The 26,373-nt window shown below is 44.7% G+C and overlaps 1 protein-coding gene and 1 long non-coding RNA gene across 25 annotated transcripts in view; one reads left to right on the top strand and one right to left on the bottom strand.

Annotated features, from left to right (window-relative positions):
• The window catches only part of CEP164 (centrosomal protein 164), a 72,142-nt gene extending 52,532 nt beyond the window's left edge, over positions 1-19,610 (bottom strand). For 6 of the 24 annotated variants that reach the window (XR_015141883.1, XM_086339432.1, XM_086339407.1 and 3 more), the window contains exons 1-3: positions 12,079-13,305; positions 9,958-10,060; positions 6,150-6,261 (exon numbers count right to left, since the gene is read on the bottom strand). Coding sequence is in view for 21 of the 24 variants with exons in the window: in XM_086339432.1 (XP_086195558.1) it covers positions 6,150-6,261; positions 9,958-10,060; positions 12,079-12,096 (233 nt within the window). In the remaining 3 variants the exon portion in view is untranslated. Of the gene's footprint in view, positions 1-6,149; positions 6,262-9,957; positions 10,061-12,007; positions 13,306-14,602; positions 14,671-15,133; positions 15,159-15,581; positions 15,777-16,040; positions 16,359-18,113; positions 18,443-18,508; positions 18,634-18,674; positions 19,410-19,455 lie in introns of those variants that run through there. The other 18 variants (XM_086339410.1, XM_086339425.1, XM_086339429.1 and 15 more) reach the window with 16 other exon arrangements.
• On the top strand, positions 19,339-19,890 carry LOC147357514 (uncharacterized). Its single transcript, XR_015141898.1, has 2 exons — positions 19,339-19,475; positions 19,588-19,890. It is a non-coding gene; the product is annotated as an uncharacterized LOC147357514 (long non-coding RNA).
• Positions 19,891-26,373: the final 6,483 nt, after the last annotated feature.

The following is a 26,373-nucleotide window of genomic DNA, read 5'->3' as shown; positions in this document are numbered from 1 at the left end:
CTCACAGACAAATTAGTTTGGTATTAACAGATACAACAAGGTCCTACTGTTTAGCTCAAGGAACTGTATTCAATATTCTGTAGTAAACCATAATGGAAAAGGACATAAAAAAATATTTCTTATATATATATAAATACACACACACACATATACACATAACTGAATCATTTTGCTGTATACCAGAAATTAACACAAAAATGTAAATCACTATACTTCATTCTAAAAAACGAGAGACCACATTCTTTTCAAGCACACATAAAACATTTAGGTAAGCAGGATCAATTACTGAACCAGAAAAGAATTCTGTAACAGCATGTAACAGAGAATAGATATAATGAACAAATAAAATTGGAAATCAATAATTCAAAAAATACCCATCTCCATCTCATCTCCTTCAAGCTATTATTTTGGAGAAAAGATACTTAACAAAATTTTAATAAATGAAATGCAATAATATGTAACCATTATCAAGCAGTTTACCCCAAGAAAGTAAGGTCAGTTTAACAACTGAAAGTCAATCAATATAATTGACCGTATTAACAGACCAATATAGAAAAATCATGATTCTTCTGTATATGCAGATGCATATATAGATGCAGAAAAAAACATTTGACAAAATTCAATATCCATTTTGGATTTAAACTCTCAACAAGCTAGGAATGCAAGGGAACTTCTTATCCTGACACAGGACATTTAGAAAACCCTACAGTTAACACTGGCTAACATCACACTCAGTGGTGAAAGACTTATGGGAAATTCTTCCCCTTAAGATCAGAAATAAGCCTAAAATATTCATCGTCACCATTTCTATTCAACTGTATTAAAGGTTCCAGGCAGTATAATAAGGCAAGAAATAGAAATATAAGATATCCAGGTTAGAAAAGAACATGAAAAAACGTCTTCCCAGAAGACATACTATCTATGTAGAAAATTCTATAGAATCTACAAAAAAAGCTACTAGAACTAACATAAGTTTAGCAAGGTTGCAGGCTAGAAGATCAGTATACAAAAATCAATTCTATTTTATATGAATGCAACCAACACTTGGAAATTGACATTTTAAAAGATAACATTTATAAACATAATGGAAAAGAATATTAAAAAGAATGGATGTATATTTATAAGTGAATCACTTTGCTGTACAGAATTAATACATCATAAATCAACTATACTTCGATAACAAAAATAAATACAAGATACCATTTACAGAAGCATCAAAAAAGGAGATAAATCTGACAAAATATGGGCAAGATGTATAAACTAGAAACTAGAAAAGATTTCTTAGCAATATTAAAGAAAGCCTAAATAAATGGAAACAGACTGTGTTCATGGGTTGGAAAACTCAATATTGTTTAAGATGTCAGTCCTCTCAAACTGATTTATAGACTCAGTGCAATTTCAGTCAAAACCCTAAACAGGATTTTTTATAGAAATTGACAAGCTGATTCTAAAATTCATACAGAAATGCAAGGGACCTAGACTACAACTTTGAAAATGGAGAACAAAGTTGCAGAATTTACTCTAAATGACATTGCTGCTGCTGCTGCTAAGTCGCTTCAGTCGTGTCCGACTCTGTGCGACCCCATAGACGGCAGCCCACCAGGCTCCCCCGTCCCTGGGATTCTCCAGGCAAGAACACTGGAGCGGGTTGCCATTTCCTTCTCCAATGCATGAAAGTGAAAAGTGAAAGTGAAGTCATTCAGTTGTGTCCGACTCCTAGCGACCCCATGGACTGCAGCCTACCAGGCTCCTCTGTTCATGGGATTCTCCAGGCAAGAGTACTGGAGTGGGGTGCCATTGCCTTCTCTGCTAAATGACATTAAGATGTATAATAAAGCTACAGTAACCCAGACAGCATGGTATCTGTGTAAAGGTAGACAAACAGACCAATGGAAAACAACAGAGAATCCAGACCCGGAAGGAACTCCCCAAGTGACAGCAATTACTCATAGGATTGGGGAGTGTAAGGGTAAAAGCAGACACATATACATAAGTTTCTTTTTTTTTTTTAAGTAGAAGTAGAAATAAGTTTATAGAAATGAGATAATTTTTTCAGTATACAGCATGATGATTTGATAAACTTCTTTACTATGAAATGACCACCACAGCAGGGTTAGTTAACACCTCTACTACCTCCATAGTCACCATTTTTCTTTTGTGGTGAGAATATTTCAGATCTGGGACTTCCCTGGTGGTCCACTGGCTAAGACTCCATGCTCCCAGTGCAGGGGGCCTGGGTTCAATTCCTGGTCAGGGAACTAGACCCCACATGCCACAGCTAAGAGTTCGCATGTAGCAAGAAAGATCCCACGTGCCCCAACGAAGACTAAAGATTCTACGTGCCACAACTAAGACCCAGCACAGCCAAATAAATACATTAAAAAAAAAAAAAAGAAAGAAAAAGAATAAAGAGATTAATGATGAGGCAAATGTGGCTAACACGATGGATACTGGAGACCAACAGAAACCACTACCCTACAAACACAACCATGAAGCCCCAGCGCCTGGAATACCATGCACAGCGCTGACGGCTTTCCTACAAGAAAGATGTCATGAACTGGAGGAGGTCCAAGGAAAAGCAGCTAAAAAGGTCCAGAGAACAGGGAACCTGCCACGCAAGAAGCTGGAAGGATTAGGCCTCTGAAGCGGCAATGAGTGAGGCTACAATTGCAGTCATTTTGAAACATAGCCAATGCATTCAGTGGTTCAGGAAAGAAGAGAATCATCACACCCTGTACACACGACTGCACAATCCCAGCAGAAGACACCACCCCTCCGGGACATCTGAGGGCTAGTGTGGGACAAAGGAAATCCCACTCTTTGGTACAAAACTCAGGTGACTTACTGTAGGGAGGCAGCGTGGAGAGAGCTCTGTGTACACGAGGAAGACAGAGCTGGGTCTCCAAGAGTGAAAATCCTGGTTTGTGGGGAGGCGGGGGGGAGACAGAGGTGGATGGCAGCGGCTGCGCCACCTCAGCCAGTCTGATCCTCACCGTCAACCTCTGTTCACCCGAGATGACCTAAGTGAATGCCTGTTCCTCACAATTCAGAGCTCAAACTGAAACTGCAAACATGGACCCGCTCATGAACAGGTCACACAAGTTCAGGGCTGGGCAGTCCAGGGAGACAGAAACCGCTGCCAGTCTGTGTCACCGCACGCAAACCTCTCCAACGCCAGCATCCACTCTGGACACGCTGACGAGGTCCCAGTATTGTCACTCTCCATCTCAGTCAGCAAAGAATAACAGTGACACCTCCTCCGTGTGCTGAAACAGATGATGGCGCTCGAAAGCTTGATGCAGGGCAGCAGCTGAGATCCTGGGACCCTGGAAGTCTGTGCTGAGACCCTCCGGGACCAGAAAGGTAACCTGGCTGCTGTTGTTCAGTCGCTCGGTCGTGTCCAACTCTGCAACTCCATGGACTGCAGCACACCAGGCTTCCCTGTTCACCATCTCTCGGAGTTTGCTGAAACTCATGTCCATTGAGTCGGTGATGCCATCCAGCCATCCAGCCATATTGCCCCTTCTCCTCCTGCCTTCAATCTTTCCCAGCATCAGGGTCTTTTCTAATGAGTCAGTTCCTCACATCAGGTGGCCAGAGTACAGGAGCTTCAGCATCAGTCCTTCCAGTGAATATTCAGGGTTGATTTCCTTTAGGATTGACTGGTTTGATCTCCTTGCAGTCCACAGGACTCTCCAACATCACAGTTCTTCTCCAATGTCACAGTTCGAAAGCATCAATTCTTCAGTGCTCAGCCTTCTTTATGGTCCAACTCTCACATCTGTACATGACTACTGGAAAAACCATAGCTTTGACTATACAGACCTTTGTCAGCAAAGTAATGTCTCTTCTTTTTAACACACTGTTGAGATTTGGCATAGCTTTTCTTCCAAGGAGCAAGCATCTTTTAATTTCATGGCTGCAGTCACCATCTGCAGTGATTTTGGAACCCAAGAAAATAAAGTCTCTCACTGTTCCCATTGTTTCCTCATCTATTTACCATGAAATGATGGGACCGACATCTGCTGGATCATCGAAAAAATGAGTGAGTTCCAAAAAAATCTACTTTTGCTTTATTGACCATGCCAAAGCCTTTGACTGTGTGGATCACAATAAACTGTGGAAAATTCTTAAAGAGATGGGAATGCCAGACCACCTGACCTGCCTCTTGAGAAATCTGTATGCAGGTCAAAAAGCAACAGTTAGAATTGTACATGGAACAACAGACTGGTTCCAAATTGGGAAAGGAGTACGTCAAGGCTGTATATTGTCACCCTGCTTATTTAACTTGTATGCAGAGTACATCATTTGAAATGCTAAGCTGGATGAAGCACAAGCTGGAATCAAGATTGCTGGGAGAAATATCAATAACCTCAGATATGCAGATGACATCACACTTATGGCAGAAAGCGAAGAACTAAAGAGCCTCTTGATGAGAGAGAAAGAGGAGAGTGAAAAAGTTGGCTTAAAACTCAACATTCAGAAAAATAAGATCATGGCATCTGGTCCCATCACTTCATGGCAAACAGATAGGGAAACAATGGAAACTGTGAGAGACTGTTTTCTGGGGCTCCAAAATCACTGCAGATGGTGATTGCAGCCATGAAATTAAAAGACGCTTGCTCCTTGGAAGAAAAGCTATGACCAACCTACACAGCATATTAAAAAGCAGAGACATTACACTGCCAACAGAAGTCCATCTAGTCAAAGCTATGGTTTTTCCAGTGGTCATGTATGGATGTGAGAGTTGGACTATAAAGAAAGCTGAGTGTCGAAGAATTCATGCTCCTGAACTGTGGTGTTGAGAGTCCCTTGGACTGCAAGGAGATCAAACCAGTCAATCCTAAAGGAAATCAGTCCTGAATATTCACTGGAAGGACTGATGCTGAAGCTCCAATACTTTGGTCAGCTGATGCGAAGAAGTGACTCATTGGAAAAGACCCTGATGCTGGGAAAGATTGAAGGCGGGAGGAGAAGGGGTCGACAGAGGATGAGATGGTTGGATGGCATTACCAACGCGATGGACATGAATTTGAGTAAGCGCTGGGAGTTGGTGATGCGCAGGGAGGACTGGCGTGCTGCAGTCCATGGGGTCGCAAAGAGTCGGACACGACTGAGCGACTGGACTGAACTGATGGGACTGGATGCCATGATCTTCTTTTTTTGAATGCTGAATTTCAAACCAGCTTTTTCACTCTCCTCTTTCACTTTCATCAAGAGGCTCTTTAGTTCCTCTTTGCTTTCTGCCATAAGAGTGGTGTCATCTGCATATCTGAGGTTATTGATATTTCTCCTGGCAACCTTGATTACAGCTTGTGCTTCATCCAGCCCGGCGTTTCGCATGATGTACTCTGCATGGAAGTTGAACAAGCAGGGTGACAATATACAGCCTTGACGCACTCCTTTTCCAATTTGGGACCAGTCCATAGTCCCATGTCCAGTTCTAATTGTTGCTTCTTGAACTGCACACAGGTTTCTCAGGAGGCAGGTGAGGCGGTCTGGTATTCCCATCTCTAAGAATTTTCCACAGTTTTTTGTGATCCACACAGTCAAAGGTTTTAGTGTAGTCAAGGAAGCAGTTTTTTTTTCTGAATTCCCTTACCTTTTCTATGATCCAACAGATGTTGGCAATTTGATCTCTGGTTCCTCTGCCTTTTCTAAATCCAGTTTGAACATGTGGAAGTTCTTGGTTCATGTACTGTTGAAGCCTAGCTTGGAGAATTTTGAGCATTACTTTGCTAGCATATGAAATGAGTGTAATTATGCAGTAGTTTGAACATTCTTTGGGAAAAAAAAGAAAGGTGATCTGGGCTCCAGCCCAAAGCATCAGGCAGCCCAGCAGAGGGATGGCCCACTGCTGTTTCCAATTCTATGCAGGACAGGCTTCAAAAGGTGGCCAAAGGATTTCCCTGGTAGTCCAGTGGCTAAGACTCCATGCTCCCAATGCGAGGAGCCCAGGTTCAATCCCTGGTCAAGGAACCGGATCCCACATGCCACAACTAAGGTTAAAGACTCACAACTAAGACCTGATACAGCCAAATAAATGAATAAAAATGAACATTAAAAAAAAAAAAGGTAGCCAGTTAAAGCTGATCTCCTCCCTCTGCCACACAGGTCAAGCCAGAGGGCCACACCCACGCTGAACTCACCATGGTTTCCACTCCACAGGCAGTGGGGCCACAATGCCCTCCCGCGCCAGCCACATCAGCTGTGGTTCCTTTATCGGATCAATGCCAATCTCTCTGGCAAATTCAAGAATTTCTGCAAGGAGGGGCAGGGAGGTGTCAAGGTAAGAGAGGTGGGAGTAGGAGGGGGTGGGTACAAAGAAGGAAAAATCACAATCAGTCTTGGGAGATAATGAGAGAGAGATATTGGTCTCTGGCCCCAGTTCCTGACTCTGAGCTCCTACATCTTGTGCAATTTCCTGAGTGATGGGAGGGTCTTCCGTCCCAATGAGGCAACTCTGGGTGGGCTCCTGGGTGCAACCTGGTCACCAGGAAGACCAGTCATGATTAGAAGCTTGGAACTTTCAGTCTCATTGCCTCCATTCTCTAGGGAGGGGCTATAAAATGAGTTAGTAGGCGATCATACCTACATGATGAAGCCTCCATAAAAATCCCTAAACTTGGGTTCAGAGAGCTCCCAACACTTCCACGTGCCAGTAGAGTGTCACATCCCAGCTCCACCAGGACAGGAGCTCCAGTAATTGGAACCCTCCCAGGTCTTGCCCTATGTACCTCTTCATCTGGCTGTTCACCTCTACCCTTTATCCTGTCCTTTTTGGGCTTCCCTGGTAGCTCAGCTGGTAAAGAATCTGCCTGCAATGCAGGAGACCCGTTTGATTCCTGGGTCAGGAAGATCCACTGGAGAAGGGATAGGCTACCCACTCCAGTATTCCTGGGCTTCCCTTGTGGCTCAAATGGTAAAGAATCTGCCTGCAATGCAGGAGACCTGGGTTCAATTCCTGGTTTGGGAAGATTCCCCAGAGAAGGGAAAGGCTATCCACTCCAGTATTCTGGCTTGGAGAATTCCATGGACTCTGTAGTCCATGGGGTTGCAAAAAGTCAGACACAGCTGAGTGACTTTCACTTTGTGGGTCATTTCAGTGGAGGATTTTGGACGCTGACATACCCAGGGACTAGGAAAGGCAAAAAGGACCAGCTGAAATGTAGCTAGCCAAGGACTGTGTGTTCGTTAATTTCACAAATATCTTCTGAGTGCCTTCTATGTGCCAGTCACCATGTGCCAAGACTACAAGAGAAATGAAGCTGACATGCTGGTAGAAGAAACAGCCAGTAATGACATAAACAGAAAACTAGACAAGGAATTAAAGCTTCTGATAAACATAATGAAGGCAGTGAGTGAGGTATGAGACAGAGTGTCGAGGTAGAGGGGCACTCCTTTAGAATGAGTGGTCCAAAAATCTCTCAGAATGGTGACGCTTAACCAATTCTGTGGGAAACAAAGAAGCCAGGCGTGCAAAACACCGAGAAAAGAGCTCTTGGGCAGAAGAGCAGATGCAAAGGGCCTGCAACACGTAGCAGCCTGACCTGTCTGGGGATGGTCAGAAAGGCCATGTGACCAGTAAACGGAGGGAAAGGCAGGCACTGAGTCAGCCTGGCCAGGAGGCAGGGCCGGGTCATATAGAGTCCTGCACATCCCACTAAGGGCACTGAGTACAATGCAAGATTACATGGAAGATTATGAAAAGCAGAGCCCTGATAGGATCCGCTTCACACTGCGAGTTCACTCTGGCGCTAAGTGGAGCACAGACTGGAGGCGGAGGAGGAGAAGCAGGGAGGCAGACTAGGAAGCGGCTGCAAGCCCAGGAACAGAAAACGGGGGCTCCAACTCAGGATGTCTGCACGTGACTGAGCAGAAAGAGAGGTTTTTTAATAAAAATCCTGAAAAAAAGTTAGACCCCTTTCACAATAGCAAACCAAAAAGAATAAAATATTTAAGAAATGAACTGAGGGGACTTCCCTGATGATCAGTGGTTAAGACTCCATACTTTCAAAGCAGGAGATGTGGGTTCAATCCCTGGTTGAGGAACTAAGATCCCACATGCCACATAGCACAGCCAAAAAAACAAACAAACAAACAAACTGAGCAAGAAGTGTGCAAAATCAAAATGAAGAAAACTTCCAGTTACCCGTGAAGAAAACAAAAAAAGATGCAAACGGAAAGGAATAGATGTTCTTTGACAGGAACCGCCAGGTTGACCTGGATGCATAACTTAACTGCACAGAGATGGCAATCCTCTGCAGTCTCATTAATAAATTTAACACAATTTTCTCTAATTTTTTTCTACTAACAGTTCCCCAATACACAGCCCTCCCCAGAAAGACAGGGTGATTATAAAGTCCATGGGGAGATAAAGCAGACAAGATAACCAAAAAAACTTTAAAAAAAAAAGAAGAAGGGCACTTCGGCCTTACTAGACACTGGAAGGCTTATAACCGAGCCTCAGTAATTCAGAGCACAGCTCTGTAAGAACAGACAGCCTCAAAGAACAGGAGAGAAAGTAGACCCTCATACACACACGCGGCACTCAACCAGCGGGCAAAGGATGAGCTATTCAGTGAACAGTGCAGAGACGAACCCAAGGAAAACCTGAGAGCAGGGGAGCTTTTCTAACTATGATCAAAATTCAGGTGCCATATGAGAACTGACTTATAAATGTAACACAAAGATTAAAAATCTCTACATGGCAGGATTCCCCTGGCGATCCTGTGGTTAAGACCTCATGCTTCCATTGCAGGGGGTGCAGGTTCAGTCCTTGGTTGGGAACTAAGATGCCATGTGCCACACAGAGTGGCCAAAAAAAAAATATTTTTTTAATTGAAATTTCTACATGGCAAGCAAACAATAATCCTATGCTATAACAAATCCTATCCTATCCTAATGTGGGATCCACAGATCCAACAGTTCTTCCCCCAAACTGGCTCACAAACCATCTGCACTATAAGCAAAATCTGTGTGTCCAGGTCTGCAACTCAGGAGAAATGCAAAGAAATCTTCACCCATCAAAATAGTCTAGTGTTTCACAGTGAGGGCCCTGGAACTAGAAGACCTGGGTGTGGAACCTCACTGCCCTATAGTACTGTGTGACTACTGGGAAGTAACTTAACCTTTTGGTGCCTTGGTTTCCTCATCTGTAAAATGGGATAATAATAGTGCCTCAATCATGGAGTTGCTATGAGGGTTGAAAAGGAAATAACACGTAAAGTTCTTTTGTAGAGAGACTGGCACATGGTAGCACTCAATAAATTTTGTTGTTATTGTTACTAATAATGCTATTGTTGTTTTAAAAAACACAACCACTTCCTGATGGCTCAGACTGTAAAGAGTCCGCCTGCAGTGCAAGAGACCCGGGTTCAATCCCTGGGTTGGGAAGATCCCCTGGAGGAGGGCATGGCAACCCACTCCAATATTCTTGCCTGGAAAATTTCAGGACAGAGGAGCCTGGAGGGCTACAGTCCATGGGTTGCAAAGAGTTAGACAGACTGAGCAACTAACACACTTAAAGAAACTGAGTTTCCCCTAGCCTCAGGACATACTGTATTATATGTCTTCTTAACCATATTTTCATTTAAAATTAATCACTGATCTGACCCGAGGTCACCAAATTTTTTCCGCAAAAGACCAAACAGTAAATATTTTAGGCTCTGTGGGCTGTACAGTCTCTTGTCACAACAACTCAATACTGCCCCTACAGTGTGAAAGCAGCCATATACAACACATAAGTAAGTGTGGCCGTTTTCTAATAAAACTTTATTTACAAAAGCAAGCTACAGGCCAGGTGAGGCCCATGGGCTATAGTTTGCCAACCCCGGATCTAACTCAAATATACTGAGCAGCCCTGTGCACATTCCCTCCTCTGCACTAGAAGGACGAAAATTAAATCAGAAGCAACTGCCCTCACAGAACTATCACAACACCTCCGGGGCCTCTTACCATGCTCACTGGGGATGTAGTTCTCATCATAGTCTTCCTCCAGAACCAGCTGGTCTCCTATGCGGATGGGTCGGCCGGCCATGATCAGTCTGGGCTCCAACGCCTAGATTCCCCAACCCAAAGAGAAAAATCAGTGTCCCAGCTTAGACAGGGAGAAGTTGAAGCTGGTCTTGGGGCACCTGGGCAGCCCAGCCCCTGCAGGCCAGCTGGGCCAGATAGGAGGTTTTTTCCAGAGACTGGGGAGAGTGGAGCGGGGAACCAACAGCTCAGAACTTAAAAGCCTTATAGGCTCTGTACCCGGGAAAGTTCCTGGAGACACACCTCCCCAAAAGCCTTGCTGAAGACTCCATGGACCACAAAAGTTCTGGAAATCCAACTCTCTCAAGGGTTTGACTTCATACATTTGCCCACAAAGACGAGTAACAACTAACAGTCTATGACCCCTGCTAGAAAACCCTAAACACCAAAATAGCTAGCAGCACACACACCTCCATACACCAGTGTCCCCCAGTGCGCTCAGGCTGTCTCAACACATGGCCCTGTTTGCACATTCCTACTGACACTCAGCGAAGCCATCAGGGGGCTTACAGTCTAGTGGAGGCAGGCACACAGCTTCACCAGAAGTAGCAGGCAGAAGAGAAAAAAAAAATCCTGCTCTGGGGAGTATTAAGAAAGAAGTCACACACTCCCAGTGCAGGGATGAAGGAAGACTTTGTTAAGGAACTGGGTACAGAAGGCTGACAAGAGTTCTGAGGGCAGAGAGAAGAACCCAGGCAGAGGGAACAGCCTTTGAGGCAAGGCATTATGCAGCGCCAATGCCAGCGTGCATGGCAGGGACGGAGGGGAAGCCAGGCCTGGTCATGGTCGTGGAGAGCTTGGTGGATGATGCTGAAGGGCCTCGACTCTGTCCTGTAACAGAGGGGAGTCACTGAGGGCTTGTGGGAGAAAGTGACACAGAGTGGTTTTTTTTTTTCAAGATGAGAACTTTGGCAGGAGTGCCCTGGCCGGATTGGAGAGATGAGAGACTGCTGCTGCTGCTGCTAAATTGCTCAGTCATGTCCGACTCTGTGCAACCCCGTACCTGGGATTCTCCAGGCAAGAACACTGGAGTGGGTTGCCATTTCCTTCTCCAATACATGAAAGTGAAAAGTGAAAGTGAAGTCGCTCAGCCGTGTCTGACTCTTAGCGACCCCATGGACTGCAGCCTACCAGGCTCCTCGGTCCATGGGATTCTCCAGGCAAGAGTACTGGAGTGGGGTGCCATTGCCTTCTCCGGATGAGAGACTAGTGTCAGGAAAATCACTAAAGAGGCTACGGTCCCTGGGAAAGATGATGAGGGCTTAACTGGGGCAGAAGCAGTGGGAATGGAGAAAAAGGGACAGACACAAGGGACGATGTGATGTTAGGTTTAACGTAAGAGAGTCAATTCCTAGGCAGGTTGATAGGAAGCCCGGGGTTCCTGAGGAGGAGAGGAGGGTCTGGGGCTCTAGAAGAGGAGATAGGGGTCTGGAATTCTCAAGGAGGAAGAAAGGACAAACACCTTTTTTTCTCTACATTCCTTAGTCTTAGGCACCTGAAACACTTTTTTTTCTTTAAGCCTGGAACTGATGATTACACAACAAACAACTCAGTTTAAACTCTGTAACTAAGAATTATATATCCATGTATCCTGCTTGAGGACAGTTTCTCCTTCCTGAAAACCTTCTGGCTCATCCTGTTATTTTAAAATGTAAATTATGGGAGTGGGTCTAGTAAGATCTTTACAACCTTGAGACATTCTTTTGATTTATTGTAGTTAACTAATTTAAAAAAGTATATAACCCCCTTGCATAGACTAGCAAGGTGGGGGCATTCTCCATCCCCCTTCTGATGTCTATGTCAGAAGCTTTCGAAGTCCCTTTTCACTTCAGTAAAACTCTGCTACACAAAAGTTCCTGGTCCCTGGTCCCCAGGTTAAATCTTCTTCGGAGATCATGAATCCAATACCTAAGCTGTCAACAGGACCAGGATAGGGGCAGGGCGGGGGCAGAAGAGTGGAAAGGAACCCAACCTGAATGCAAGGTTTCTAGCTCAGGGACAGTGATCACATTCTTCAACTGACAGGCTGGTGCGGTTCCACACCTGTTCCTTCCTTCGCATCCCTGCTCCTTCATCCACCTCAGGACCCCAGGTCACAGCACCAGTCCCCTGTGGGAGCTCACACACTGAAGCCTGACGACACCTGGACAAGTCAGCCTGTAGCGCGTGCAGACAGCCCTTCAGAGGGCCTCCCCCACTGAGGCAGCATCAGCTGCTCCACTGTGACCAAAGGGAGGAGCCTGGAGGAACTTCCTGACATCTCCTGCAGCCGCCTCTTCAGAAACGGGCACTGTTCACCTGGGGCAGAGCATGACACGGCCCTCACAGCAGGGGAGTGAGCAGAAAGACCTGGTCAACAGAAAGGAGGCTGGGATACAGCTCGTAAAGAATGCTCAGGAAACAGCCAGGTCGGTGATTCTGAATCTGCTCCAAGATCCCTGGAGGGGGGCCCCTGATAAACGCAAAGGATCTCTGAAGGACCATTCCATGGCCCTTGCTGCACCCTGGCAGGTGAGAGATGGACAAGGAAGGTGTCTTGCCTTAGGACTCACAAAAGATGGTTCCCAGACTTCCCTGGTGGTACAGTGGAGAAGAATCCACCTCCCAATGCCGGGGACACAGGTTCGACCCCCTGGTCTGGCAAGATCCCACATGCCGCGGGGCAGCTAAGCCCAAGTGCCACAACCACTGAAGACCACGTGCCCTAGAGCCCATGCCTCGCAACAGAAGCCACCGCAAAGAGAAGCCCCATGCACTGTAACTGCAGAGTAGCCCCTGTTCATCACAACTAGAGAAAGCCCAGGTGCAGCAACGAAGACTCAGCACAGCCAAAAATAAATTAAAATGCCTTTTAAAAAAGATATTTCCCTTTGTCCATCACTGGACCCAACGGAGCCAGCCTTCTGCCACCCCTCATTCCCACCACGACACCTCTAAGCAGTAACTTAGTGCCTCAGGAAGAAAGGCTAAAGAAAGCAGCATTCTTCCCCGCAGTACTTAAGCCCAAGTGAGACGCTCTCTCTCTCCCCTAAGAACACGTAACACCTGTGGATGTAATGCTTGTAATGCCCCCGCGTGCACAGTCTGCCATAAGTAGGGCCCCGACGTGGAAAAAGCAAAGCAGGAAAGTACCAAGAACCAGGGCAGTAGAACGTGGTCCACAGGCTGGGGGCTTAAAGAGATCTCAGAATCTTTAATCCTCTGAGTCAGGGAGGAGAGGGAAAGAAAAGGGGAAAGGATCTCTGGGGGTGGAGGATCACAGTGGCCTGAACGTCAGGCCGTGCCTTATTCAATTCAACAGGCAGTGATCTATACAAGGCGCTGCAGCAACTAACTCAGGGAATCTGAGAAGTCTACCTTTAACAGACTTCCCTATCCCTAGACACGTGCCATCTCCAGAAAGAGGGGGCAGGTAAAGTCTCTTGTCTTCCTGGCAAAATGCCTCATTAGCTACTTACAAAACTGTCTGTGTTTAACTATTTATAAAGTTCGGGAAGAATGTGGAAAATCTACATTCCTGAATCACTCAAATGTCAAACAAATCTTCTGCCGGAAAAAAAAAATTAAAATGTGGGTGTTCTGTTTCCTGGCTTCAGGAAAGAGGTAGGCAAGGACAGGGCAAAAAGAACAGGAATTGCGGGATTGAGGAAGGTAGTGGAAGAGAAACCATATTCATTCAACAGCAGCTGGAGATCATTTATTCATTCAAGAAATACTGGGTTGGCCCAAAATGTGTGTTTGGATTTTCCCTTAATATCCTACAGAAAAACCCAAATGAACTTTTTGGCCAATCCAATATTTACTTATTGCTGGGCACTGGAGAGGCAATTAAAAACAGATTCAGCTGCTACTCCCCTGGAACTGGTCTAGTGAGACAAGGAGACAAACCAGTCATAGGAAAGTGTGTAATTTTAACTGGGGAAGAGCTCTGAAGGAAATGTGCCTGATTTAGATGAAGCCCCTGCTGAGAAGTGAAGAATGAATAGGTAGTCACCAGACAGAGAGAGGAGGAAAAGGTGTTCTAACAAAAGCAGCAGCAGGTGCAAAGGCCCTCCCACAGGAAAGAACACTAAGCGAGGAGAAGGGTGGTTAGAGACGATGCTGGGCAGGTGGGTGGCAGCCAGACCACCCCAGGAACTTGGCCTGGAAGGTCCAGAGAGCTGGAAGTGAGGAAAGGTTTTTCCAGATACACATTTTGAAAGAGGTTACTCCAGGAGCCAATGGAAACAGACAGGAATGGAGGCCAGGTTGGAAAGAAGAAAATCAGAGTAGCTGTAGAGAGATTAGGGAGGAAACCATGAGCCAATCTAGATGAGAGCTGATCGTAACCTGGGCGAGAGGGGGTAAGATGAGAGGTCTAAGAAAGCAGCCCTGAGGTCAGCTTCGGCAAACACACGACACGTGTCCTAACATTTCCCACCAGGCCCGAGACCCTGAGGGACAGTGCTGTCAACCTTGGCGCCCTCGACGAGGCTTCAGGACCATCAACACCGCGCTCCATGCAGCACTTAACAACAGAGCAGATGAAACCTGATGACAAGGGCGTGCCACCAAGCCTGGCACTCACCGTGAGCCACAGAGCTTTGGGGGAGGCTCACCCAACTGTCCTCATCCATCTCCTGCCAATCCCAGAATCTAGCAAAAAAAAAAAAAAAGGAATGGCTCATATACCTCCTCCAGGAAGCCCTCCCTGACTAACCTCAGCCTCTCCCGTCAACTTACAACCACTTCAGCACAGAGCACACAGGTTTTCTTGTGTTCACAGGCATATTATTTTCCACATGACCTTTTTCATGGGAATGAGTTCTACCTCTCCTGTTAAACCAAAGACTTCTGAGGCCATGCCTCTGCCTCCTCCTGCATTTTGCAACCAAGCCTAAAATAAGCTATGTAAAGGTAGAAGCCCGATCACTGCTCTAAACCACTGACAGACAATGGAGGAAGCTCAAAAGCCAGAAGAAAACCACACAAGCTTTGGTCCAACTGCCCTTCCCATGCCAAATTTTTCCTCTGTGCTTTGCGTCAGCCAGCATTAATGGTCGAAGCACCAGTTTGGGGGCCAGAAATAGGCAAATTAAATCCCATCTCCCTTGCTTACCAGCTGTTTGACCTTAGGCCAGGTACTTCCCCTTCTCTAAGCCTCAACAACCTCATGTGTGTAACTCAAACAGCCATGATAATCTACTTCAAAAGGCTGAAGATGAAACAATACTTGTACCAAGCACAGTCCCTGATACACAAAATATGTTAAATAAATTTAGCAGTATTACTGATATTACTGCCAATTCCACAGTTGGATCATTCTTAACTAGTAAACGGTCTTTCTCACGTTAAGCCAAAATCTGTTTCTAAGAAACTTCCTCCGATTTGTCCTGTTCCACCCTCTGGACCCACAGAGAGAACCCAAGGCGTCTCTACTCCAAGTCAAGTTTTCCCAGCTCCCTTCCCTTCAGCACATGCCATTGGTTCCCAGTCTCCCCACATCATGGTTACCTTCCCATGCATGTGGTCTAATTTAACAGGCAAAGCCAAAAAGTTCTCCATACCTGCATACTCACCAAGCATACAAACACATATGCATACTTCGGGTTCCCTGAGTATCATTTCTTCCACTCTGCTTGAACAATTATAAGGAAAGTTCACTATCAGAAAAGAGAAGAGTTATTGGAGAAGGCATTGGGGAGAACGCTGAAGCCATTAGAGTTGATTAGGCAGTGGTATGAGCACAGGCTTGGGAATATTCTTGGCTTTGAATCCCAGCTCTATCACTTACCACCTGGGCAAGTTGCCTCAGTTTCCTCACCTGTAAAACGGGGATAATAATAATGCCTATCCAGAAGGGTTATGAGGATTAATGTAAAATACTCAAAACATAGTAAAATCTCAATAAACGTTAGTTATTATTGTTGTTCAGTAAGTCGTGTCCGACTCTTTGCAACCCTATGAACTGCAGCACGCCAGGCTGCCCTGTCCTTCCCCACCTCCTGGAGTTTCCTCAAACTTACGTCCATTGAGTCGGTGATGCCATCCAACCATCTCACCATTCACTTATTTAAAGGGCATAGTCTACATTGCTCCAGAGGATAGATCTAGCACTGGGGAATATAAATTAAGGCCATTCAGACATCCAATAACCACTTATCGATTGATTGGTCAGGCACTGTGCTGTCAGGGCTACAAAGCTGGTAACACTTCAGCTCAAGCTAGCTGCGAAGCCAAATATGTAAACACACGATTATGCAGTGTGTTAAGTGCATTAAGGGAAGTAACAGAAAAGGCAACAGGACACAAAGGCAAGGGCAACCTATCCTACTTTGGGAGATCAGGAAAAACACTGCAGAGGACCATCGAGATGGCTTTTGAAAGTTAAGCAGGAGCTCATCAGGATGAGGGAGTAAGGTTATCTGGAGACAAAAGACACAGCTTGTACAAAGGCAAAGAGGCAGGAGAGAGTATATGGCAGTAAGACAACAAAAGCTTATATTCACTGAATACTTTCTATGTTCCAAGAACTGTACTAGTGCTGTATATACATCATCTCACCACATCCTCTCTGCTAAATAGAGATTTTTATAATCTTTTATTTTACAAAAAAGTAATCTGAGGATAAGCAAATTTAAAAAAACTCTAACCTGCTCAAGGTTTCACACCTAGTAAGTGGCACAGCAGAACATGCATGCATCCATGTCTATCTGACTCCAAAGCCTTGAGCTCTTAAAAAACACCCTTTTAGACATAGTTATTACCCCCATTTTACAGATGAAGGAACTGAGGCAACTTGCCCAGTTGGTAAGTGGCAGGGCTGGGATTCAAAGCCAAAGATGTTCCCCAATCTGTGCTCATTTGTTGTTTTTGTTTAGTCACTAAGTCGTGTCGGACTGTTTTGTGACCGCATAGACTGTAGCCCGTCGGGTTCCCCTCTCCATGGTATTTCCCAGGCAAGAAAACTGGAGTGGGTTGCCATTTTCTTGTCCAGGGAATCTTCCAGACCCAGGGATCAAACCCACGTCTCCTACATCAGCAGACAGATTCTTTACCACTGAGGCACTAGGGAAGCCTCTGTGCTTATCATCACTGCATAATCAACTCTACTGTCTTCCAGGCTTTCCTCAGGGCCTTCTCCAGGAAATGTTTTCTTTTCCGGTGGTGAACTTTCTTTATAATAGTTCAAGCAGGGTGACCAGCGCACAAGGGACAATGGCAGGAGAAAGACGTACAATGGAAGGCAAGGGACACAAGATAAATGGCTTGGGAGGATTGTGGCTGCATCTTGACATAACAAGGAGCCATCACAGAATTTCACAAAGGAAACAGGCCTGATCAGATCTGTAGTTTAGAGAGATGATTCTGACAGCTGTGTAAAACTAACTGGAGAAGGGCAAGAACAGAAGCAGAGAGAACACTTAGAAAGTTATCCTGAAAACACAGGCAAGAAATGATAAACGAAGTCAGTAGCTGTGAGAATGAAAAGGGCCAGATTCTAGGTGTTGTAGGAGGCAGAATAATAGTATCTGATGTCTGCAGTAAGTGAGGGAGAAACAAGAGGACAATCAGCACTTAGGCCAGTACATTGTGATCATCTGTTCACTGCTATGCCTTGCCCAATAGCCCCACCTAGCATACTGCCTAGATATAGGAAATGTCCAACAAATGTTTGCAGCATATTCTAGATGAATGAATTACAAGTGCAGATGTGGCTGAGTGAGTGAAGGGGTGAAGTCCTTCACTGTGACAGGAGCTACAAAGGAGGAACAGATCTGAGGGACCAGGAAGGCTGGGTCAGCATTCAGCTAGGGATGATCAGTAAGCAAGTGGACCTCAAGAAAAGAGGTCTGATGGGAGCCAATTGGGGAGTAACCGTTAAATAGACGGTAACTGAAACTCTGGGTGAAATAGCCCTAAGACGGAGTGTAGTGGGTAGAAAGGAGGGGCTCGCGAAAGCTGATGGGGGCGGGGGAGGGCTGGGGCTTGGAAACCAGAGAGAAAGGAGTCGTAGAAGGCAAGTGAGGAGGGCAGTTCCAGAGGGAGAAGGTGGATTTTTAAATTAATGCAAGGAAAGAAAAAAGCAAAAAACTTACTATCTTCCCCAGCTGACCAAAAGACTGCAGAAGGTTGGGCCTGCCCCGATTCGGACATGGGGGAAGCTTCCCCAAGAGAGAAGTATTCAAGCAGGGTTTAGAAGGCCGGCCTTACACACTTAACTGTGACCAGGACAAACAAGCTAGAGCCCCCGCCAGCTGACACTCGTGACCCAGGGCCCGCTTTCACTGCCCCGCCAGGACTCCAGCCCAGGCCCTTCCGCCACTCAGATTTTGGATACAGCCGCACTGATCAGGCCCGCTCCATCCTCACTTTTCCTTCAGTTCCCGCCCACACTCGTGCACATCCCGCTGGGTGGAACATGAATGTGCCTCGATTCTCCCGCTTCCCTCCGTTCCCCGCCACCCAACCTGTCCCTCGAGGGCGTCCTCACCTGTCCCCCACCCCGGGAGGCCCAGGGCGCTAGCTCCCGGCTCTACGCGGCTTCCCCAGCACCACCCCGGCTCCCGCTTCCAGGGACGCCGGGGTGTTGCCCTGCAGCGGCCAACAACCACTTCCGGAAAGGGTACCAGCCTAGCAACTGAGGGTACCGCCTCTACCTGGAGTCAATAGGTCGCTGAATGAGAGCCTGGCATCAGATTGGTTAAAGGTCCCGTCGAATCACGGCCGCGTTCTGAACGTTTCCCGTTGTACGATGGGAGATGTAGTCCAATATACTAGACGGGGTTCCGCGTGAGTTTAAAAGAGGATTCTGAGTTTAGACATGAGGGGAATTTCTTCCTGAGCAGGAAAGGATCATTCACAGTATCGACAGTAACATGTATTAACTAAGGTAATTTTTTTGTCATAATTTTTAGTAGTATAATTAACATCAGGTGAAAAGTACTCTGATCCTCAATAATCAACCTACAGGCTTTAATAAACAAAAGACTCTCTCGTGCTACTTATGAATTAAGAGACCACTACCAATCGTTTTACTGGAGCTCAGGGCTCAGTTTGCATGTCTGCAAGAAGAGGATAATAATATGTCTTAACTATTTAAAATAGCCTGTTTAAGAAGAAGTAACAATGTGTAGCCCGTCCACACACGCTGCCTAGCAGAAGGGTTACCACTAATATAATTTCAAAGGCTTTAGTTTTGTTTTCACAAGGGCAAATCTTCCTTTCTCTTACATGTCCTTAACCTCCTGAGGAAGTTTAAGACAATCCCAGCTCTGGCCACTACATCAGTGGTGTAGGGAAAGAACAATTGGCCGGGTAGCGGTGATCAGCTTCTCTCATCCTACTCCACTCATGTCCTACAGCTGAAGTCATGTGTGGCAATGCGAGCGCCCACCAAGCACATTGTGGTGTGCTTGCTTGGCTGTCCTATATAAGCACCACCTGAAAAGCTCTTGCGGGTGAGTTGAGTTCTTGCTGCTGAATCAGCCATTAGAGAGCAAAGCATGTCTGCCTTGCCACTGTGAATAAAGAATGTCTGCGGTTCCTATGGCTCCTTATATCTTCTTTCAGCTTTGCCTTGGCTACCCTGGGTTCAATGATCTGCAAGACAAATGCGAAAACCAGGGAGCGAAAAAAGTGAAGTTACTTGTTTGATGAGAAAGATGGATCACCTGGAGCAAATCCTCACAGCCTTCCTAGGGGAGATGCATCTGGCTCCTGTTAAGCCCAGAATCTAGTCCCAGCACCACTCAGGGCCTGATCCCAGAAGGAGGAACTCAGACCAGTGTTCCTGTGGATACCAAAGCAGATATCCAGAATGTATTCCTCATGTTTAACTTCAAGTCTTTCCTGTGGCAGTGCTGCCTATGCTCCTTATTTTTCTGACTGTAGATGACAGAGCATGACTCCCTCTTCTTTTCCACACTCCTTAAAAGTCTCACAACCACTGAAGCCCACTCTAGAGCCCAGCGCTCTGCAACAAGAGAAGTTGCCACAATGAGAAGCCCCTATACACAACTAGAGAATAGCCTCTGCTCACTGAAATTAGAGAAGGCCTGAGCACTGCAGTGAAGACCCAGCACAGTCCAAAAAATAAGTCTCATAGAGAGGCCAAGGGACGGACTGGGAAGAGACTCTGAGAACTCACCAGTTCATCCACCACGGTCCTTGCACAAAACTGGGGTTCAATAAATCATTCATAGATTTGGTCCCTCCATCCAAGAACTCACAATTAATCTAGCTGACATTAATTGCCATCAAAATTCTTAACTTTTATTCCTTAGCTTGTGTCACTTGCTCTCTCATGGGGAAGGCTAATAAAATAAGGGTTACTATAGAATTAATGAGGTTACCCCACACAGATAAGCAATTTGCATTCTATCAGGTTTCCCTGTAGATTTGTACTCAGAAATGCAAGCTAATTTCTAAATGCCCTTAGGCAAACACAATTAACAAAACAAGTCTTTGGGGGAAAATAACAAAAATGACACATCAATTGCTATGCCAGTACAGTAAGTCCCCTACATATGAATGAGTTCTGAGAGCCCATTCGTAAGTCCAATTTGTTCTGAAGTCCAACAAAATTAGCCTAGGTACCTAACTAACACAATCAGCTATATAGTACTGTAATACAGTATTGTAATGGGTTCATAATACTTTTCACACAAATAATATGCACATAAAAAGACAAACAAAAAATAAAACATTTTTAGTGTCATAGCACCTTGAAAAAGTACAGTAGTAAAATACAACAGCTGGCATAGAGGAGCTGGCATTGAGTGAACTAGCAAGAAGAGTTACTGACTGGAGGAGAGAGAAGAGGTGGGAGATGGTAGAGCTAAAGGATCGTCAGCAGTAGGAGACAGAGGGCAAGCTGCAATTTGATTCCCACCTGACATTGATGGCACCAGTTCTGGTTCCTTGTTGAATTCAATTCTATCTACTCTCTTGAAAAACAATCCAGTAATGTCTAGGTAGTGGTTTTTCAGTCATTCAGTCGTGTCCCACTTTTTGCGACCCCACGGACTGCAGCACACCAGGCTTCCCTGTCCTTCACCATCTCCCACTGTTCACTCAAACTCATGTCCATTGAGTTGGTGATGCCATCCAACCATCTCATCCTCTGTCGTCCCCCTCTCCTCCCGCCTTCAATCTTTCCCAGCATCAGGGCCTTTTCTAATGAGTTGGCTCTTCACATCAGGTGGCCAGAGTACTGGAGCTTCGGCTTCAGCATCAGTCCTTCCAGTGAATATTCAGGGTTGATTTCCTTTAGGATTGACTGGTTTGATCTCCCTGCTGTCCAAGGGACTCTTGAGAGTCTTTTCCAACACCACAGTTCGAAAGCATCAGTTCTTTGGTGCTCAGCCTTCTTTATGGTCCAACTCTCACATCTGTACATGACTACTGGAAAAACCATAGCTGTGACCATACAGTCCTTTGTCGGCAAAGTAATGTCTCTGCTTTTTAATACACTGTCTAGGTTTGTTGTAGCTTTTCTTCTGAGCAGCAGGCATCTGGGTAGTAGCTCTTTTTTTTCTCGTCACAGATAACATGGTGGCACCAGATTGCATTCTGAATGACTGCAATAAACTCTGTGTACCATTCTACGTTTAGATCTGATGCCTCAAAAAACAAGTGCCTCCTCAAATAAACAAAATTCTCTTACCATTCCCTGTGTCATGAATCTCTTTGGTTCTTCTTCTTCCTCTTGTCTCTCCTCCTGTCCTTTCTCCTGGCCTCCAATTCCATCAGGTCTTCACATTCTCATCTTTGTAAGTTCACAACTTGGAGGTTCACATGTAGGGGACTTACTATAATATATCCAATGGGTGAGGAAGCGAAACAGAATTTCACACATTGTAAATTATCCTTTGCAGTCAGGAATAAACATTTAGGAGTGATTTTTTTAAATAGATGGGGGAGGAAAAAAAAACAAATTATTCTCAAGTGTTATGCCACACTCCCAAGTCAGAAACTCCACTGTTAGAACTTTGTCTTTTCTTTTCATCCTGTTTACTGTAATACACAGAAAACCATCTTTATAATAAGAAAAACATTCAATCCTACCTTTCTCTTTTCAAAAAGTATGTAGAGATGTGAAAAGTTTCCTCTACACTTTTGATCCACCTTATTGGGGGGGGGACTTCCCTGGTGGCCTAGTGGCTAAGATTCCATCCTCCCAGTGCAGGGGGCTTGGGTTCAATCCCTGGTCAGGGAACTAGATCCCATATGCCCCTACCAAAGATCCTTCCTGCTGCAACTAAGATGGTGCCACCAAATAAATAAATATTTTTTAAAGAAATAAATAACATGACAAACTGGAGACTTCCCTGGTGATCCAGTAGTTAAGACTCCAAGCTTCCACTGTTGCGGGTGTGAGTTCAATCCCTGCTCAAGGAAGTAAGATCCTGCACGCTGTGGGGCCAATAAATAAAGTAATAACCTTAAAAAAAATAAAATTTCAAATTGCCTTTCCATCTTCCTTCTCTGTTTTATCTTCAAAGCACATATCACCATCTGAAATGCTATAATTTTTATTTCTTATCTGTCTTCCTACCTTAGAATCCATAAGCTACATGAGGAGAGGGATTCCGTCCATTTTATTTATTGTGTCCACAGCGCCAAAACAGTGCTTAGCATGTGGTAGGCATTAAACAGATTTGCTGAATGAACGAATGAGCAAAAGAAGGAAGGAAAGAATCCCACACTTCAGACAGAGGAAACCACTGTTGACATTTCAGTCCCCACCTTTGCTGAAGACATTTTAATGTCTGTGCAGATGTAAATTTATGTGCAAACATGTATATGCACATGTGCAAACATTCTAATTTTTACAGAAATGAGATCAAAGATACATATTATTTTACAATGTCAAACAACTGAACATGTCATAAACATATTCCAGAGTGAACTCATAGAAGTTACTCCACTCCTTATAATGGTTATATAAGATTCCATTGACTGTCTCGTGTCCCTATTGATAATCATTTTTTTGCTTCCAAAGTTTTGATGTTGTACATAATGCTGAAATACTGTTGGATTTTTGTTGGATAGGATCCTAGAAGTGACACTGCTCAGAGTTCACACTTTTTATGTTTTTACAAACATTGCTAAATTTCTCTCTAAAAATGGAATAATTTACAGTTCAACCAATACCTTCACCAACATCAAATATTACCAATGTGAGAGGCAAAAAAAAATTAATGATGGTGGTATCCAAATATTATTTTGTGTGCTTTTACTGTTAATGAAGTTGAACTTTTTTTCATATGTTTAGTGGCCATCTGAATTTCTCCTATCAAATATCTATTCACATTCTTTTTTCATTTTTCCCAGGTTGTTGGGGGTTTTATAGACTTGCAGAAGCTCTTTGTATATTATAGACATTTACCCTTTGTCTCTTTATTGTGTGACAAATACACTGTGTGACCAGGGATCAAACCCATGCTCCTGTGATTGCTTACCAGGGTGATTTTCCTGGTGGCTCAGTCAGTAAAGAGTCTTCCTGCAACACGAGAGACCTGGGTTCGATCCTTGGGTCAGGGAAGATCCCCTGAAGGAAATGGCAACCCACTCCAGTATTCTTGCCTGGAGAATTCCATGGACAGAGGAGCCTGGGGGGCTACAGTCCATGGTGTCACAAAGAGACGGACACAACTCACAACTGAATGACTTTCACTTTCACCCTTTGTCTATTGTGTGACAAATACATTGCGTGACCAGGGATCAAACTCATTGCCCCTGTAGTGGAAATGCAGAGTCTTAACCACCGGATTACCAGGGAAGTCCCTGTAATTATATTTTTTTAATGTTTAGCATTTTGATCTGCAGTTTATTTTTAGATGAGATAGGATTTAGTTTTCTTTCCTCCCAAAAGGCAGCCAATTGTCCCAACAACAGTTATTAGTAAATGCATCCATTTCCCCTTAATATGAGTGTCATCTTTATTATATACAAGGATCCCCAAATATATATTTTTTATATTGATTTTTAATTGTTTAACCTGTGTCTAATCACCTTTCTCTATCCATATTATGTGATTTGTAAATAATTATCCTTTGCTTTCTAACATTTGTTCCATTTTTTAATCTTACCAAATTAGCTAGACTGATCTAATCTGACTTAAGAGTAGTGATAATGATCTCTTTCCTAAAGTGAAGTCTCTCAGTTCAATTCAGTCATTCAGTCGTGTCCGACTCTTTGAGACCCCATGAATCCCAGCACACCAGACCTCCCTGTCCATCACCAACTCCCGGAGTTCACCCAAACTCATGTGCACTGACTCGGTGATGCCATCCAGCCATCTCATCCTCTGTCGTCCCCTTCTCCTCCTGCCCCCAATCCCTCCCAGCATCAGAGTCTTTTCCAATGAGTCAACTCTTCGCATGAGGTGGCCAAAGTACTGGAGTTTCAGCTTTAGCATCATTCCTTCCAAAGAAATCCTAGGGCTGATCTCCTTCAGAACGGACTGGTTGGATCTCCTTGCAGTCTAAGGGACTCTCAAGAGTCTTCTCCAACACCACAGTTCAAAAGCATCAATTCTTCAGCGCTCAGCCTTCTTCACAGTCCAACTCTCCCATCCATACATGACCACAGGAAAAACCATAGCCTTGACTAGATGGACCTTTGTTGGCAAAGTGATGTCTCTGCTTTTGAATATGCTATCTAGGTTGGTCATAACTTTCCTGCCAAGGAGTGTCTTTTAATTTCATGGCTGCAGTCACCATCTGCAGTGATTTTGGAGCCCCCAAAAATAAAGTCGGATGCTGTTTCTACTGTTTCCCCATCTATTTCCCGTGAAGTGATGGGACCAGATGCCATGATCTTCGTTTTCTGAATGTTGAGCTTTAAGCCAAATTTTTCACTCTTCTCTTTCACCCTCATCAAGAGGCTCTTTAATTCCTCTTCACTTTCTGTCATAAGGGTGGTGTCTTCTGCATATCTGAGGTTATTGATATTTTTCCCAGCAATCTTGATTCCAGCTTGTGCTTCTTCCAGCCCAGCATTTCTCATAATGTACTCTGCATAGAAGTTAAATAAGCAGGGTGACAATATACAGCCTTGATGTACTCCTTTTCCTATTTGGAATCAGTCTGTTGTTCCATGTCCAGTTCTAACTCTTGCTTCCTGACCTGCATATAGGTTTCTCAAGAGGCAGGTCAGGTGGTCTGCTATTGCCATCTCTTTCAGAATTTTCCACAGTTTGTTGTGATCCACACAGTCAAAGGCTTTGGCATAGTCAATAAAGCAGAAATAGATGTTTTTCTGGAACTCTCTTGCTTTTTCGATGATTCAGCGGATGTTGGCAATTTGATCTCTTGTTCCTCTGCCTTTTCTAAAACCAGCTTGAGCATCTGAAAGTTCACAGTTCATGTACTGCTGAAGCCTGGCTTGGAGAATTTTGAGCATTACTAGCATGTGAGATGAGTGCAATTGTGCGGTAGTTTGAGCATTCTTTGGCATTGCCTTTCTTTAAGATTGGAATGAAAACTGACCTTTTCCAGTCCTGTGGCCACTGCTGAGTTTTCCAAATTTGCTGGCATATTGAGTGCAGCACTTTCACAGCATCATCTTTTAGGATTTGGAATAGCTCAACTGGAATTCCATCACCTCCACTAGCTTTGTTCGTAGTGATGCTTTCTAAGGCCCACTTGACTTCACATTCCAGGATGTCTGGCTCTAGGTGAGTGATCACACCATCGTGATTATCTGGGTCATGAAGATCGTTTTTGTATAGTTCTTCTGTGTATTCTTGCCACCTCTTCTTAATATCTTCTGCTTCTGTTAGGTCCATACCATTTCTGTCCTTTATTGAGCCCATCTTTGCATGAAATGTTCCCTTGGTATCTCTAATTTTCTTGAAGAGGTCTCTGGTCTTTCCCATTCTGTTGTTTTCCTCTATTTCTTTGCATTGATTGCTGAGGAAGGCTTTCTTATCTCCTCTTGCTATTCTTTGGAACTCTGCATTCAGATGCTTATACCTTTCCTTTTCTCCTTTGCTTTTCGCTTCTCTTCTTTTCACAGCTATTTGTAAGGCCTCCTAAGACAGCCATTTTGCTTTTTTGCATTTCTTTTCCATGGGGATGGTCTTGATCACTGTGTCCTGTACAATGTCATGAACCTCCATCCATAGTTCATCAGGCAATCTGTCTATCAGATCTAGTCCCTTAAATCTATTTCTCACTTCCACTGTGTAGTCATAAGGGATTTGATTTACGTCATACCTGAATGGTCTAGTGTCGTTCAGTCGTGTCCAACTCTTTGCCACCCCATGGACTGTAGCCTGGCAGGCTCCTCCATCCATGGGATTTTCCAAGCAAGAATACTGGAGTGGATTGCCAATTCCTTCTCCAGGGG

The sequence above is a fragment of the Bos grunniens genome, chromosome 15, assembly GCF_055505025.1.
Source record: "Bos grunniens cultivar Pamir isolate PY7600 chromosome 15, Bosgru_T2T1.0, whole genome shotgun sequence".
NCBI lineage: Eukaryota > Metazoa > Chordata > Mammalia > Artiodactyla > Bovidae > Bos > Bos grunniens.
This window is presented reverse-complemented; position numbering and strand designations above follow the sequence as displayed.